Source organism: Triturus cristatus, chromosome 4_1 (assembly GCF_964204655.1).
Source record: "Triturus cristatus chromosome 4_1, aTriCri1.1, whole genome shotgun sequence".
In the NCBI taxonomy this organism is placed as follows: Eukaryota; Metazoa; Chordata; class Amphibia; order Caudata; family Salamandridae; genus Triturus; species Triturus cristatus.
The window spans coordinates 934009156-934027388 of NC_140585.1; the positions used below are offsets into that span (position 1 = coordinate 934009156).

The following is an 18233-nucleotide window of genomic DNA, read 5'->3' on the forward strand; positions in this document are numbered from 1 at the left end:
ATTGTCCCTATACTGCGGAAGTCTTGAAACGTGGTTTCAGCAGTGGAGGGTCTTCCGTGAAGACACCAACTGGACGGTGGTCCCACGTCTCTGGGGTCTTTCCCGCACCTGAAATGTAAGTACTTTTGTTTTTATTTATTTAATTCAAAAGTACAGTTTGGCTAATTTGACTTGGGTGGGAGCAGGAGGCTATTAAGTTGTTGCCGGACTTGTTGTGAGTCCAGAGACCTGCTGCTCTTCTCTCCACAACTTACACATGCCACTAGCCGCTATTTCTGCTGGTCACGCGCTCCCTGCATATGAGCGCTCTCCAGTGGTGCCTTTGTCAGCAGTGGTTTCAGCATGAGGAGATAGATATATTGGGTACTTCGAATCTCCCCAAACATTGTGACAGACATCTGCTGGTGATTGGAAGAGGAACGCCTTACACAAGGAATATCATTCTGGTTCCCTCCAGCAACGGACACAGTAGTAACAGACACATCCCCCTTGGTGTGGAGGGCACACCTGGAGGTCAGGGGCCTTTGGTCTCCAGAAGAGCAGGTCCTGCACATCAACCTGCTTGAGTTGTGGACAAAATGGCTGGCCCTTAAGACCTTCCTGCCCACACTTTGTAGCCAGCCTTCCAGATCTTGACTGACAGTATGACTGCTATGGGGTTTATCAACCAGCAACGAGAAGTGGAGTCTCAGTTTTGCTGCTGGAAAGCTCTGGGACTCTGGGCTTGGGTGTATGTGCATGGGATCTGACTGGTTGCCAACCACCTTGCAAGCCCTCTGAACACTAGAGCTTGAAATCCTAAGTTTGCCTCTTCTGGCTCACCATGAGAGACCTCTTCACCCGCAGGAGGTCCAGGACTTCTTTGTCCTGTAGGGCCCCCTCAGATGGACCTCTTCATTACTCAAAAGAATGCACAAGGCCCATAGTTCTGTTCCCTCCAGAATCTGTTGTAGTGGGTCTAAAGTGAGGCTTGGAGGAGGACACATTTTGCTTAAGGTGGAGTTTTTGTGTGTAATGATTAAAAGGGCGTAGATCCTAGATTGTTTATATGATGCTCTTTGTAACTGGACATGAAGCATAGCTCTAACGTCTGAGTCAGTGCACAACAGTGTCCACTCACATTAGGCAGTTTATGGTTCTTCTGTTTCAGGAGCCTGTTGCACTTGATGTACCATCAGTCTGTCCTTCTGAAGCACAGATGGAGTATCTAGAAGAACCACACAAGGACCTTGAGGTTAGTGAAAGAACATTCAACCCAGAATATGGGCCTCATGTTAGTAGGAGCTGAGTGTATAGGTTGCCAAAATGTGAGAGACACTAGAGTGAAAATTACTCGGGGACCAGTGTCACTTACTTGCATGGTTTATTTTGTACATTATTATTTGTTTGTTTTGCAGTTTTTATGTAGCGTAAACTTGACCAAAGGTATTGGAGCGCTTTACATGAACACCACTTATGTTTCACCAGGTTAATATATTAAGATTAAGTGATTTTCCCATAATCACAGAACGTTGAGCCCATGCCAAGACTCAAACCTGTTTCCCCAATTCCAAGGTCGGCAGCTCTGGCTGTAACGCCACATCCTCTTCCCTGTACATTGTACAGAAGTATGTGAGAGTATCTGAGGAAGGGAGGAAAGTATGTTCATTACCTTAGCAAAAAAGGTGTTACTGGTGGGCTGGCTGGGGAACATGGCTGTGTGCAGGCTTGTTGGGCCATGGGGCTGCCAGAGGGCTGGCTGGGCAGTAGAACTGCCGGAAGGCAGTTTAGATAGTGAGGTTGAAGGCAGAATTGTTGGGCAATGGGGATGACAGTAGGGTGGTTAGGCAACAGGGTGCTGGTTGGCAGTGACTGGCTTTCCATCAAGGCTGCTGACAGGATGGACAGTGGGGTTGCTGGTTGGTTGGATAGTGGCTATGGTGACTGGTTGATAGAGTAGTTGGTGTGCTGGCTGGTTGAGCAGTGGCTGTAGTTACCATTTTGGACAGGAAATGGGTTGCTGATTGGTCAGAAGTTGTTTGCTTACAACGTGGCACCGACTGTCTAGCCATCCAGCTGTGTAAACTAAAGTTTTGATTGGGCTGAGTGCGCTTGCTGGCTGGTGATGGCTGGTCTGTAGGAAGATTTTGGTCAGCAGGCAGCTAGGCAACCATGACAGCTGGTTGACTGTCCTAGGGTATTGGGCCGTTGGCTGTCTGACTTCTCCAACATTGGATATTTCATATATTAACATGCTTGAATCATTCCCTGTAGTCCGGTTGGGAACACTTGGTATTCTTAAATAGCAGTAACCAGTGTAAAAATGGCCATAGATGTCAACAACAGTGTTTGTTCAGCACCAAATCCACCTCATTTGAAGCAACTCAAACTTCAGCCAATACGTTCTAGCTCTCCTGTTCCCCATAGAGACCACCATAGCTCAGATTTCTACCACACATAATATGTGAGGGAGTCCCAGAGGAGAGCTCTGCTCGCTCTGACCTTTACGTTACCTTATCCTGATAATGTTTTGGTCTATGCTTGGACTGAACCAGCCCTTCCATTAGCATTCAGAGTACTGTAAGTTACTTTTAGGGAAAATTCCTCTTTCTGGGCCGAGGAGCCCTTTCATCCATCACAAACTTTCACCATAGCGGATAGAGAAAAAAAAATCTATTTTCAAATTCTTTCTACCTGTGGATAGAAAAAGATCTATACTGATTGTAGAAAAGTGGATTATTATGTGGTGTGGTTTTGAAACCTCACCATGTTATAATGTCCCAATCTCTTATCTGGTCTGGCTGGTTCTTTAACAAAACCCCTTAGCTCAGTGCTTGGTAGCTGTGGCAGAGCGTGGTTAGGCTTTGTCAAAGGAGCAAATGTAAATCATTTAGAAGTATCAAAACAGTTGATAGGTTGGAGACTCAACACAATACAAATCTGACACCATTTTATAAAAGTAATTTATTTTTATCTTAAATCAAACATTAATATAACAAAATCTATTGAGGGGAACCGAAGATATGATTTTTATGAAAGGTAAGTGTAGGAAAGTGCCTCTTTTGACATGGTTCACCCCGACTTTTTTTTAAAGGGAAATAATGTAGTTTCGACTGGAAGTGGACAGGGACCCCTGCCAACCAGGTCCCCTGTGCCAGAGCTTCTTCCCTAAACTGTACCTTTTGTTTCCACAGTTGCACCCCTTTAGCTCCCATACAAGTCCCAAGGTCCTTATGGCTAAAGAATGTCTTAAATGGTTGACGCATGAATTGTGCCACCCTAAGGAACCCCTCTCAAAGCACATGCGCACACTGCAGCATACGTGTCTTGGTGAAGACAAAACTGAAGAGTCGATATGGCACACATCCCTGTGTGCCATGCCCATAGACACTGCATGAGATATAGATAAGACACCCCTCTAACAGGCCTTAGTCCTAAGACAGGGTGCACTATATCTCCTGTGAGAGCATATCTGCATAAGCAGATATGCCCCTGAAATACCCTTGTCGATTCCTGGATATTGTAAGTGACCAGGGAAGCCATAATAAGTACATGGGCTGGACACTCGTCACTCCGAGTTCCCCACCTCCATGATGGCGTCACTGAAATATGGAATATTTGATACCAAACATCTCAGCATAATAAACCTGCACTGATTCCAGTGTTAAACGTTATTAAAAACACACAGAGAGGACTCCTTAGAGGGATCTCTTAAAATATTCCAATCCTTTGTGTGGTAACCGACTGTCCTAAGCCGGCCTGCTACCACCAGACAATGTGCTGACCCGCGCACTCTGAGGCCAAGAACAATGCTTTTCCTGGATGGAGCTGTTCACCCCCCCACCACCCTGGTCAGGCATCTGTGGCGGGGAGCTTCAACAGCCTTGCTGCCTTGTAGTTCTCCCTTTTTGGTGATAGCACAGACGGGAAAACTTAGAAAGAACAGGAGTTGTGCCCCCCTCTGCCAACTCCACCCCTCAGGTGCTGAATGGCGAGGAGAAGTACACTTTTCAGTGCCCACCATCTTAGAGATGATGAGAATTATCCAATCGGGGGTAGTTCTATATCCCCATCCCACAGGAGGTGATCCTAATAGAGGGTGTCGACACCCCAGTTAAGGGGCCCATTAGTGTCTGTCACTCCCTTGTAACACCCCTAAATCTAGTATTTAGGTGGCATCCCCAGAACCTGGACTTTAGTTCCTGACAACTTAAGAAGAGTCGGACACTACAGAGTCGCACCAGCAGTAAAGACTACAGACACCAACTGATTTGTCCCATGCCCTTCCGGCCTCTCTGCAGCCCTCGACCACCCTGCTCCGAAAGACGACCCGTCCTGCAGCTCAGCGACCTCCAATGTCTTGGGAGGCCTGCCTGCCTTTGACAAAGATCAATACTCCTGAGAACAGCGGACCTGATCACCGCAACCATTTCCAAAGAAAAGACTCTGTTACCTGAAGCACTGCATAGCCTGCCCCCGGTTCCACCTCTGCATCCGATGCCTCCGGCCCAAGTCCAAGTGGCCCACTGGTACCAGCAAGGTTCCCCAGCACTCCAGAGCCCGAGTCCACCGTGAGCTGACTTGTCCTGGACTCCTCTGCACGGAGATCCTCCCTACCGGTACCTGCTCCATTAAGCAGTTTCCGAAACCAAAAGGCACCCCTGCACCTTTTGGCCCTGGGCCTTGGTCCCCGAGCATCGCATCTTACCTGCCCAGCTATTGTTTTCCTGTGACTGGCCTCCTGGCCTGAGCCTGTTTATGATTTTTACTGTCACCATTGCTTTGGGCCCCAACGCTGTGTTGGCACCCTGCACCTAGCCGCCGCTGGTGGTGTTGGTGCTGCCTTGGGTCCCGTCCAGTGCTTGCTTCAACTCCTGGAGACTGGCCCCCAAGCTGCTGCTACTTACCTGTAAGCAGCCTCTGACTGATCGCCCCCAATCCCAATTGATTTGTATTGTGCGCTCGACCTCGAATTTACACCCTGCACCTGGCCGTCCTTGTGCCACTGCGGGTGCACTGTTGGTGCTGAACTGAACTTGCCCAATACTTTAAAAAAAAAATACTCTTTCATTCAGATTTTCACATATAGCAGTAGCATGAGTAGAGGTTCAATATACTGATTTGTATAACATTTTTCCATCGCTGTGCATATTTATCCAAGGGACATTTCGATCCTGATCAGTTGCATACTTCAAAGTGTTGAAATAAACATTACATTCCCCACCTCAGTCCATTTCAGGCAGCCCACCCCATAGATCTCATATAGTAATAGTGAGTCCAGAGCATCACATTGCCTAATGTATACTGACACCGTTTTACGTAGTTTGGTCTGTGGTTGCAGCGGGTTAGTCAGGAGATTTGTTTTTAAGGGGTCCCATATATCTTTTGGTCTGGACACCAGCAGGAGAAGTTCTGCATATGTTAATGTCTGCTCTTGCCAAAATATCAAATCTTGGAGCCATTTCTTAAACTTAGGAGCTCTCCCCCTACCCTCTCTACAGGCCACCCTCCTTTTGGCTATCAGCAATCCCAGCGCTGCATATTTCCTATACGCCACTTGTATTTCTTCAGTATATCCCAATATGGCAGTTATTGGAGAAGCCCTCAGCGGGGATTCTTTAATTTGAGCCATTGCATTAAATACCTTTTGCCAATACTGGTTAATTGCAGCACATTCCCATGACAAGTGTAAAAAGTCTGCCGCTTCCCTCCTGCATCGGTCACGTTTATCATTATCTTGTAACTGAAATTTATACATCTTTACTGATGTATAATATGTTCGGTTGATACATTTATTATGAATTAAGCATAGTCTGCTACTGGCAGAGATTTATCCAGTCTGCAGATAGCAGTATTCCCATTGTTTGTCCAGTAGATTGACCCCTAATTCTGCTTCCCATTGTATACGCAATCCTATCTGGTTCTATGTTAGTGAGATTTGAAAATTATTATGTAATAGAGAAATTGTGTGTTTAGGCTCAGAGGATTGTAATATAGTTTCTGTAGTAGGGGATCTCTGTGTATAGTCATAATCTAGTGAATAGTCCCGCCCATGTGCGCGGACCCCGGAGCAATAAAAAATAACCTCTTAAATTGTCAAGTCATGCAGACCTGCATCTACACTTAAGAGAGAATTTCAAAGACAGATAATGCAGCCTATATCCACAGGCTACACTGTCCAGTACTTCAACTAGAAAGAATTCCACCAGCAACCACCAACAGCACTGCCTGTCCAGCTTTTTCCATAGAGAAAAAACCTTCCTCTTCCAGCAAAAGCCTCTGGAATGATAGAGAGGAAGGAATGGACAGACAAGCCCCATAGGCTGCCATTATGTGGCTCAAAACAGGATACTGTGCCTTTAAGAAAACTTTCCAGAACTTTTCCAGTATCCCAGAATGCACAGCAGGTCCCTTTTACTTTCAGTTCTTTTTTCCGGCTCCTGCTAGCAGGACCCTGGAGCATTGAGCTCTCCCTTTTCAAGGGTTTATTGGTGTTTTTTGTCAATTTTTTCAAGTGTTTAGTGTTCTGGTGCTGTCAACTGGCTCGACAAGTGCCCAGAGTGCGACAGGAAGAAGGCTAAGTCGGATCCACACAATGTGTGTATAGGCTGCCTTCCCCAGTCCCATGTGCCTGAAGAGTGTGATATATTTGCCACTCGTTCGCAGCCAGGACCCTGAGGGAAAGAATGAAGATCAGGCTCCAAGTCCTGGAGGATAGAAGGGTCAGGGTGGGTCAGGAGGGGCTGATTCTGCCCATGCTGAGGCCTCTGGGGGGCTCCCCAGGGGCAGGAAGACCGGCAAACGCCCCCACTCTCCACCGGCGTCGATGACGTCGACTAAGGCGTCGAGAGGGATGACCACGGTGTGTTCACCGTCCCCCCAGGGCTCTGGGGAGAAGCGACGTCGAGTGAACTGATCAGACCGCCGTCGACGACTTCGGCATCGTCTGCGTCGACGCCGTCAACATCTCCGTCGAGGCATCGACGTCGAGATCAGGCCCGGCGTCGGCGCTCACCGTCGAGGGGAGGTCGCCGTTCGCCGTCGGCGAAGAGGAGGCGTTCGCCGTCGAGGCGTCACTCGCCGTCGAGGCGTCACTCGCCGTCGAGGCGTCACTTGCCGTCGATGTCGAGGTGGCGATCGACGTCGAGGAGGCGATCGACGTCGAGGAGGCGATCGACGTCGAGGAGGTGATCGACGTCACGGAGGCGATCGACGTCACGGAGACTATCGACGTCGAAGAAGGATTAATCGACGTCGAGGAGGCACAGGGGGCTCCCGGACACCATGAGTCCCTCGACGGAGTCCCCGGGCTCGGGGTACTCAGTGGTATATACGCCGCCTCCTCCGCCACCGCCACTGACGCCACCACCACCGCCAACTCCTCCTCCTCCTCCTCCTGCTATTCCGCCTCGCAGGCCTTCGGGCCCACCACCGGTTCCGACGCGATTGGTCTCATTGCCCAGGTATCCGCCGCAGGGATCGCCTAAGCCGCGGCGCCAGGGTAAGCCACCGTCGCCGGGCCCGGCGAGGCCGGCGGACAGACCGAAGCCAAGAAGATCGCGCTCCCGCTCCGGATGGGGAGGGAGATGACGGAGCCGTGGGCGTTCGTCGTCAACATCGAGACGGCGCCACAGGAGGCGCAGATCCAGATCGCGAACTCTATCATCGGCCAGGGACTTCTCACCGACGCTGTCGGACTCACCCGGGACGAGGGTGTCGCCGGTTGACGATCTGGTCTTCTTCCAGGAGGTGCTGCTGAGAGGTTCAGCCAAGTTGGGAATCACGGTGACGGTACCGACACCTACGACGTCCGTGATATTCGAGACGCTGCACAAGAAGCACCTGTCTCGCCCCATGCTGCCTCTCGTGCCGGGTCTGGTGGAGCCCGCTATGGAGTTGTTCCTCACTCCGGCAGTGACGAAATCCGCCCCCTCCCGGCTTATGAAGAAGTATCGGGCTCCGGACTCGGACCCGACCTTTTTGAGGACGGACCCTAAGCCGGATTCAGTCATTGTAACGGCGGCGAGGAAGCAGCATGCTACCACCCCCTAATCGACAGTTTCGCCCGACAAGGAAAGCCGCTGGCTGGATTCGGCGGGCAGGAAGGTCTGTGGTACGGCTGCCACAACCATGAAGGCGGCAAGTGCCGGGGCTCTGTTGGGGCGATACGACCGTGCCCTGTGGGAGTCTCTCCAGCAGTATGCGGAGCTGCTGCCTCGTGACAAGAGGGAAGACTTCCTGGAGACTTTGCGGGAAGGGATGCTAGTCTCCAACCAATTGATCAGTGCGGCAGCGGATGTGTCCCTGCTGGCGGCGCATGGGTACTGTCATGGCGTCCACCAACGACGGCACGTGTGGCTTCGCCTTACCTCGCTCAAGCCGGAGGCTCAGCAGAGAGTGGCCAATCTACCTTTCTCGGGGGAAACCCTGTTCGGCCAGCATGCGGACGACGAGATGGCCCGCATGAAGACGGAGGCGGAGACTCTGACGGCTGTCGGGTTGGAGAAGCCAGAAAAGAAGAAGCTCCCCTTCCAGAGACGGTTCGGGTCTGCGGGCAGAGGGCGTGGGCAGGCCTCGGGACAGCAGCAGCATCAGCAGCAGCAGTTCCGTAATCCCTTCCAGAAATGCCAGAAGGGTAGAGGGGGCCAGCAGTCCGCTCCTGCTACCAAGGACCTGGCCGGGTCGCGGCCCTGAGCATTTACTTCCCCTGCAACCGTTACCCACTCCAGTGGGGGGAAGCATTCAATTTTTTCCTGGCAGAGTGGAGAAAAATTACTCAGGACAAGTGGGTGCTGAATATTGTTTGCAATGGATACAGTCTTTGGTTCATCAGCCCGCCTCCAGCGATTCCGCCGGTAAGCTCGCGGTATCAACTGCGGGAGCTCCAGGCGGAGGCAGACATCCTGTTAAGGAAAAAGGCAGTGGAAGACGTACCTCTGTCTCAAAGGGGAAGAGGTCTGTACTCTCGTTTCTCCCTGGTTCGCAAGAAGGACAAGAACCAGTTCAGGCCCATTCTCTATTTGCGGCAAGCAAACAAATGGATTCGCAGAGAGAAGTTTTGCATGCTGTCGTTGCATTAGATTTACCCTCAGCTGCAACGAGGAGACTGGCTCTGTGCCATAGACCTACAAGATGCGTACTTCCATGTGCCCATTGCACGGAAACACAGGAAGTTCCTGCGGTTCCAAGTCGGCGCCAATCATTATCAATACACAGTACTGCCATTCGGGCTAAAGTCTGCTCCAAGGACCTTCTCGAAGTGCATGGCAGTGGTAGCGGCGCACCTGCGAAGGAACAAGGTGTTTGTCTACCTGTACGTGGACGACTGGTTGATCAAGGCCTCATCTTTTTCGGAAGCGCAGGCGCACTTCTGGAGGACGTGCGTTCTCTTGAACAAGCTGGGGTTACACGTCAACATGTCCAAATCTGTCCCGACTCCGGTCCAGTGCATACAGTACTTGGGGGCCTCCATCGATACACGGTCAGCAAGCATGTCTCCTTCGGAGGAGAGACGGTTATCGCTCCTTCGGAAGGCTCAGGACCTCATGGCCGCTCCATCGGCGACAGTGAGCAAGATGTCTTCGCTGCTGGGGTCGATGGCCTCCTGTATCTTCCTCACGCCGCACGCACGGCTGCACATGAGACCACTGCAGGAGTGCTTGGAGGATCAATGGGATCAGAGAACAGGTTCTTGGGACGACAAGATCCGGCTGTCTCTACATGCTCTTCAGTCTCTGAAATGGTGGTGTCCGGCGGAGAATCTCCTCAGGGGGGTTCCCTTCCACAAGGACATTCCCGAGACGACTATCGTGACGAATGCGTCTCTCCAAGGTTGGGGAGCGCACTCCGGAGACTTACAGATACAAGGAAAGTGGTCCCCGTTGGAGTCGACGTACCACATCAATTTCCTGGACCTCAGAGCTGTGTACCTGGCGTTGAAGGCCTTCCATCCGTCCTTCCAGACCACCTCGTTGCTGATACAGACGGACAATACAACCACGATGTATTACCTCAACAAGCAAGGGGGGTCGAGATCGCGCACTCTGTCGCAGGAAGCGCAGGCGATCTGGTGCTGGCTTCTGGCCCGCGGACTGATGATCACGGCCACGCATCTGCCGGGGGTGCAGAATGTTCAGGCGGACGCGCTGAGCAGGCTGCTTTAGGAGAACCACGAATGGGTCATAAACGACGAAGTGCTAGGAGAAGTCTTCACAAGGTGGGGGACTCCAGACGTAGATCTGTTCGCCACCGTCAAAAACAGCAAATGCCGAGACTTCGCATCCAGGTACTACCAGAAGGGGACGCTGGGGAATGCGCTATGGATCTACTGGTCGAACAGCTTTCTGTACGCTTTTCCACCTATTCCCCTGATTGCGGCAGTGCTCATCAAATTGCCCAAGTCCGGGGCGCGGATGATCCTGATTGCCCCGGAATGGCCCAGGCAGTGGTGGTTCACAGACCTGCTTCACCGGTCTCTCCTTCCTCACATGCGGCTGCCGTGCAGGCCGGACCTTCTCACGAAGTTCGGGGGGCGGATGGTGCATCCCAATCTCTCGTCTTTGAGTTTGGCGGCATGGCTCCGGAGATAGTGCAATATGGCCATTTGAATCTACCAGACGATTGTATGGGCATACTGAAGGAGGCTAAACGTCCTTCCACTAGGACTTCCTATGCTTACAAGTGGAAGAGATTCTGCATCTGGTGCAAATCCAAGAACTTTGACCCGACGACCTGTAAGGAAGATGTCATCCTTCCATATCTTTTACATTTGGCGCAGCCTGGCCTTAATTTCCACTCCATTAATTTTCATCTCGCTGCTTTGACTGCTTACAGGAAATGCCCTTCACAGACTTCCTTCTTTCAGATCCCTGTGGTCAAGGATTTTTTGGAAGGCTTGAAGAAGGTGTTCCCTCCGGTCAGACTTCCCTCGCCTTCCTGGGAATTGAATGTGGTGCTGTCCAGATTGATGAAGGAGCCTTTTGAACCTGTTCACAAGGCTTCGTTGCAGCACCTGTCCTGGAAGGCGCCGTTCCTCGTGGCCATTACATCGGCCTGCAGGGTGAGTGAACTTCAGGCGTTGTGTTGCCGAGAACCTTATACTGTATTTCATGCTGCTAAGGTTGTTATGCGTACTCACCCTAAATTTCTTCCTAAGGTTATATCTGATTTTCATGTTAACCAGACCATAACTTTACCTACGTTTTTTCAGAATCCTTCTTCTCCAGCGGAAAGGTCTCTACATTCCCTGGACGTTAGGAGAGTGTTGAAGTTTTATCTTGATAAGACCAAAGATATTCGTAGGTCAGACCAATTGTTTATCAATTATGGATCAGTCAGGACCGGTCTTGCTACCTCCAAACAGTCCATCTCTCGGTGGATTGTGTCCTGTATACAGTTGTGTTACCAAAAGGCTAATAAGACCTTAGGGGGTAAACCTAAGGCTCATTCCACCATGGGCAAAGCTGCCACGAATGCTTTGCTGCGTAATGTTCCGATTGCAGAAATCTGCAAGGCGGCCACTTGGAAGTCGGTCCATACCTTTGCTGCGCATTACTGTCTGGACGCGGATGCCAGGGCAGATGCTCAGGTTGGGCAGGCTTCGCTGCGAAATTTGTTCGCACAGTAGTGGTATTATTTTGTAATCTTCTCCACCGCCGTTTTTGTGTGGGGATGGGCTTGCCATTCTATTCACTAGATTATGACTATACACAGAGATCCCCTACTACAGAAGGAGTAGTTTCTTTTCTGTAACTCCAGTTCTGTAGTAGGGGTATCTCTGTTATAGTCATAAGCGCCCGCCCTCCTCCCCGGTGGAGAGATGAATGTTAATATAAGGAATGCTACAGGTCTGGCGTGCTACGCCTTCAAAAAGAACTGAAAGTAAAAGGGACCTGCTTTGCATTCTGGGATACTGGAAAAGTTCTGGAAAGTTTTCTTAAAGGCACAGTATCCTGTTCTGAGCCACATAATGGCAGCCTATGGGGCTTGTCTGTCCATTCCTTCCTCTCTATCATTCCAGAGGCTTTTGCTGGAAGAGGCAGGTTTTTTCTCTATGGAAAAAGCTGGACAGGCAGTGCTGTTGGTGGTTGCTGGTGGAATTCTTTCTAGTTGAAGTACTGGACAGTGTAGCCTGTGGATATAGGCTGCATTATCTGTCTTTGAAATTCTCTCTTAAGTGTAGATGCAGGTCTGCATGACTTGACAATTTAAGAGGTTATTTTTTATTGCTCCGGGGTCCGCGCACATGGGCGGGACTATTCACTAGATTATGACTATAACAGAGATACCCCTACTACAGAACTGGAGTTACAGAAAAGAAACTACTCCATGTAACGGGGGCAGAGTAGGCGATTCTTGTGGAATTGCAGGCGTAGCTGCCCTAATGCTCTGCCGTATTCTTACATATAGGAATAAATCCATGGGTGTGGGTGCTGTATCTCGGAAAAATTGCTTCCACGTCCGGAATCTTCACTCAATGTAGATGGCCTTCCATTTTTGTATCCGGATTCTCTTTAAGATCTGCCTGAAACCTAGTTCTTAAGTCACCTTTAGGTCTTGGTGACACGGAAGGAGCAACAGATGATTCAGCGCCAATCAGGGACAGATGAATCAATAATAACACAAACATAGGCCCATACTCATCAACCCAAACTCAACAAATCCCTGTTTTCAAGTTCGACAAAAATCAGTTGTTCATAATACAGGCTCATATCTAATACACTAAATACATAACTGAACCTGTATTTCAACTTCTTTCCTCTGGTCGATGGACCTAAAGTTGAGAAGTTGATGGAAATAATTAATATGATCTATCAATAATACTAAATAGTCACAAACTCGGTGTAAGTTTAATAGTGTTCATCGCAAAATAATGTGATGGTAAAATGCTCATCATGTACAAGAATTGATCACAAAGAGAGAAAGAACGTTATCAATGCAAACAGTGTCAAACTCATATCAAATTAACAAAATGCAAATGAAAGAGTGGATAGGCGGAGAGACAGAAGTTTCAGAGACAAAATACATTTGCAAATGATTATGAAAAGTACGGATCATTAGCTATACTAACCTAAGGAAATCTGAGGAAAACTACCCCTCTGGCCAAAGGGATAGCGGGAGTTCCCCGAGTAAGGATTCAGGGAACAAAGAAATAGATCAGAATATGGCATTCGGGTCAGGAAACAGGAGACAAGTAGGCCTCTATCAGCAAACCGATTGACAGCGACGATCACCCTCCTTCAGCTACCTTCAGCAGGAGCGCCAAACCATACTCCCCAGAACACCACAATTATACCCGAAAAACATACATGTCCAACCCACATTTGTTCTATCATTCCACCATAATCACGTTCATAATTTTCACTACGTTCTTTGTATTACACATTTCGCATTACATTAACCACGTCTCTTGAATACACATTTCCTCCAACAAGTAACATGTTGCAAGTCTCTACATTCTCATTGTTCACCTCTGCAGTTTCCTCGGAAGAAGTTTTTATATTTGTACTTAATCTCAGGGCGTAAGAAAGTGGCTCTGTATATACTGCACCAAAGTAAGGTTCAGTGTGCGCAGAGTCCACAGTCCCCAGAGGTTTGGCAGAGGCTAAAGTTAAATATAACCTTACTCTTTAAAGTGTTAGCTTGGTCGAGCAGTAAGGCAGTATCAGAGGAGAGTGTAAAGCATTTGTTGTACACACTCAGTCAGCAAATGGCCTCACACACTCAAGAACTGAACTCTATAATTGTTTTATTTTAGAACCACAAGTAGGTATCAAAATACTTTCTCAGAATGAGATGCTTTAGTTAAATACTTTCAATAAGCAATAGACTTTTAAAATGCAATAGTTACAGTTGTTGCAATAGGCAACACAAGTTAAACACAATTATAACATTGAGCTCAATGGGAATTTTAAAGTAAAAGCAATATTAATTACTTTGCATAGGTTTTTCTTACTCTGGGCTGGATCCTGGATTCAGCCCTGGTGCATCACCTGTAAACAGTTGAAAGAAATTGTTTTTGTTACACAGGCGATTTTTAAGGACTATTTGTATGTTTCAGAAATCGATACTTAGAAGAATTTCTGGCAAAAACCAGGCAATGTTATCCTATAGAAGAAAGTTTGTTTATCGGACAATCACAGTTGTAATTGCTTTGTAGGGTCAGTGCTGGGCACAAAGATCCAGCACTGGGATCTCTCTTGACAACAGGTGAGTAATTTCGTTTTCATTGATAGGGTGATTTTTAGTGAATATTTCACAAAGTTTCAAAACTCGACAGAAGAATTTCCAAGTGAAAACCAGTCAATGTTATCCTATGGAGAAAATGCAAGTTATCGGCTTTCAGGTAAGTACTCGACTGGCAGAGTTAAGGCTCAGTGCATAGACTCCGGTGTCTCCCAGGGTCCGGTAGGTACAGTTGTTACATCCTCAGCGGCACAGGGGCAGCCGGGTGCAGAGAGTAGGCCCAATGTTAGCCTATGGCGGGCAGGGGGCCTTTGGTTGGTGGCTGCTAGCAGGCAAGCCACGCGGCTGTGGGAGCTGAGCTCCTGGTCACTTACACAGGGCAAGTGGGGAAGAAGAATACGATAGATGTTGCACCTCCAGGGGCACTCGGGCGGCTGGGTGCAGGGTGCTTTTGAGCCGTCGGGCGCTCAATGTATTTCAATGGAGAAGCTGCAAGATGAACAAAGGCTGCAAGCTCGGGGACGGAGATTCTTCAGGTGCGACCACCACTTCGAGAGGTAAGTTGGGAAGCTGTAGGTTAGGTAGGCACCCCAGAGCTGGGCACAGGGGGCCGCGGGGCGCTGGGTGAAGGGGTGTCTTTTGGCGTTGGGAAATCTTACCCTCTGCTTGTCGCGGTTGGGGGGGGGGGGGCTGTCCCTGGAGTTGAGGCTGCAGGCGTCGTCAGGAGCGTTGAGGAAGGTCCTTGGGTGCTGGATTCTTGGTGACAGTGGCCGGGGGGGACGTTCTTGTTGTCTTTGTTCACTCAGGCACAGACTGGGCTCAGCGGGTGCAGAGTGTGCTGGATTCGCGGTTCCTGGCTTGGCACCTGGGGTTGTTGCTTGTTTGAGCAGAACCACTGCTCTTTTAGAGGAGCAAGGCAGTCAGGTCCTCCGGGGTTTTTGAGGTTGTTGACCTCTGGAGACGCCGGGGTTTAGCAGGAGCAGGTTCGAGGGTCGACAGGCCTGTAGGGCTGGGGCCAAGTCAGTTGGTGTCATCCTCTTGTTAGCAGCTGCACGGCAGGTGTTTATTCTTCTTGTTCTTCTTCTTGTTTCAAAATCTGGATCTGAGCAAGGAAGGTTCAGGGTGCCCCTAAATACTACATTTAGGGGCGTTACAGGTAGGTAAAGGTCAGAAACCAATGGGTCCCTTCTCTGGGGTGGGTTCATCCCCTATCCTGCCTCTCTCCAGTGGTACGGGGGCCGGAGCCTAGTTCTGATTGGGTAGGGCTCCCCATCCTCAAGATGGCGAGCCCTGAGTTGTGCTTCACCTCGCCTCCCCCACCTGAGGGGTGGAGTTGGCAGAGGCTGGCACACCCCCTTTCCTCACTTGGGTTTTCCCGGCGATCTTCCTGCCAGAGTGGGGGTCAAAACGGTGGTGGCTAGTTGCTGAGTACAGCAAGTGGCCTGGAGAAGCTCACATAGGCGGCATGCCTTTGAAGATTCCCCTGCCCATCCTGCGGGAGGAGGCCTAGCACCTCACCCAGGATGTGCATTGTTGCAGACCCACTAGAGCGGATGGTTCTTTACCCAGGGGTCCAGCAACATGTCTGCTGGGTGACAGCCTATGCAGCCTCTCAGTCAGGACACGGATTGTTGGTTAGTTTCAGGGGGCAACTCTAAGTTGTCCTCTGTCGTGCACTTTACATTAAATCCCTCACTGGCATCAGTGTGGGTTTAATGTGCTGAGAATTTTGATACCAAACTTCTGAGTCTTCTGTGTAGCCATCATGGTGCTGTGAAGTTCGTGATGTAGATTTCCCAGCACCATATACTCTTAATAGCAGCACTGCACTTACAGTGCCCAGAAATGGACCTGGGTACTGTAGGGGTACAGGGCTCATGCACCTGTACCCACACCACTGGCATAGGGCACCCAGCTAGAGGGGTGACTGAGGTATGCCAGGGCAGTGTGTTTGTGGGCATGGCACACAGGGATGTGTGCCATGGCGACTGTGTTTTGTTCTGCACCAAGACACTCAACCTGCAAGGGCTGTGTGTGTGTGTGTGTGTGTCCGGGCACAGGGCCTCTAAGGGTGGCACAATAAGTGCTGCAGCCCTTAGGGGCCTTCTCTGGTCACAGGGCCCTTCGTTCCTAGGGTACTATTTACGAGGGGCTGACATGTGGCCAGAGATGCCAATTGGGATGAGGCTTCAATGCAGTTTTAGGGAAGGAACACAGGCCCTGGGCACCTGATTGGCAGGAGCCCAGGACACACTCAAAGTACATCAGCAATTCAGCAAAAAGTGGGGGCATACCATGCAAGAAAGATGGCACTTTCTGACACACGGTCATCCGTCCGTTACTTGACAGACACACAATAGTCCTTGAAGGTTATCAGCCTTTGCCTTCTCCATTCTCTCTCGGTGCTCGATTGTCAGCTTATTTATTCATATTTATTTTTCTTTAACCCTCGACTGTCATGCAAAGATGTAGGCTCATACTTGTTTTACTACGATGAATGAAACACAGACATTTTTAATTTCATGAAATATATTTCACTGTTCACAACCCAGCATTGCACTATCCCACGTTATATTCCTAGCAAGAGCATTCATATGCAAAAGCAGCATTATTTTATTTTATTCCAAAAGCAGAACGCAAATACGGCCTACTCTTTAATGCATTAGTGCACACATGCACAAAGCATTTCCCCATGTTTTTTCGTGTTTTTGCACGTTATTTCCACAGCACACTCTTAGTAAATGTTACGGAGGACTTAATCCGAGCAGGTTTTATTTTCTCAAAATCCTGCTCCATCAATTCCCCCCTTTGATGGCATTTTTGAACCATCACAAAAATGACCATCATACCAATTGCCACCTTTATTTCTATCTAAAGGACTGTACTTCTTTCCCGTTTTGCCATTTTCTCATCCAGATCTTTCATCATTTCATAATTATTTCCTCTCATATCTTCTAATTCTATCTCTTCTCTTTTTCTTGCTCTATATTTATTGTCTGACTGTCATCTCCTTCTTTCCACATCTACACTTGCTACATTTATATTCCATTATTATTGATAATGTCACTACAGCTATTGAAATAACTGATATTAGTATTTTCCCTAATAAGCTGCTACCAAATGTAGAAAACCATTTACCTACAGAGGAAAAACCCTTACCAAGTTTCTCCCAAACACCGTCAACCTCCATTTGAGTCAGATCTTCATGTAATTTCGTAATGTTCTTAATATACCCCTCAAGACTTTTTTTTTTATCAGGGATACAAGTACAACAATGTTGTATTTTCAACATGCCACAGACTCTGCCCTCTTTTGCCAATAAAATATCTAGGGCAAGTCGATTTTGCAAAACCATTGATCTAATTGCAACTATTTCAGTATCATTCATCAAGAACCCACCAGGAGTATCTGTTGATAAACGATCATTCACTGTGGACAATTTTCGAATTTTATGCAAATTCAGAACAACTCCAACTGAATGCACCAAAAATATCACAAATTATTTCTGAAAAACTTGCTCTCTTGTTGCGTATTAGTCCATACTTTATTTAATTGATTTTATTGTTTCTATCAACGTGGTACACCTTTGGAAATACGATTCCAAAATAACAACTAACAACTACTATACCGATGTGCAGGCAACCTATAAGTAGGCATTCTTACCGCACACATAATAAACTCCTGAAAAAACAGGATCAGTTCCACCTTTCAATCCCCATCCACCAGTTATTAAAAAGGTATGTTCACATTCACTAGTAGCAATGAAATAATTATTATAGTCAGTTTTAGTCTAAGCAAACAAAGTTTCCCTTTGTGATACCAATCCAGAGACATTGCAGCGTAAATCTCGCCTTTTTTTTATAATTTCTCTCTCTGAAAGCCCATGGTGGTACATGTGACTTCTGTTCAGCAGCTTTTCTTTGAAAATCCCGTCTTCTATCTTCTACCATGTTAATACATTTTTAATTCTTCAGTCCGTAAACTACAGGTAAGATTATGTCTGAGCATATACTATATTTAGTGTCTGAGTAATGTGGAAAAATTCTCCCATGTATCCCGCATTTCTATTA

General features: G+C 48.5%; 1 protein-coding gene across 12 annotated transcripts in view; it reads left to right on the top strand.

Annotated features, from left to right (window-relative positions):
- The window catches only part of LOC146855858 (uncharacterized), a 922371-nt gene that overhangs the window by 441761 nt on the left and 462377 nt on the right, over positions 1-18233 (top strand). For all 12 annotated transcript variants that reach the window (XM_085653813.1, XM_085653801.1, XM_085653802.1 and 9 more), the window contains one exon: positions 1151-1234. In XM_085653813.1, the coding sequence (XP_085509939.1) occupies positions 1151-1234 (84 nt within the window). The remainder of the gene's footprint in view (positions 1-1150; positions 1235-18233) is intronic.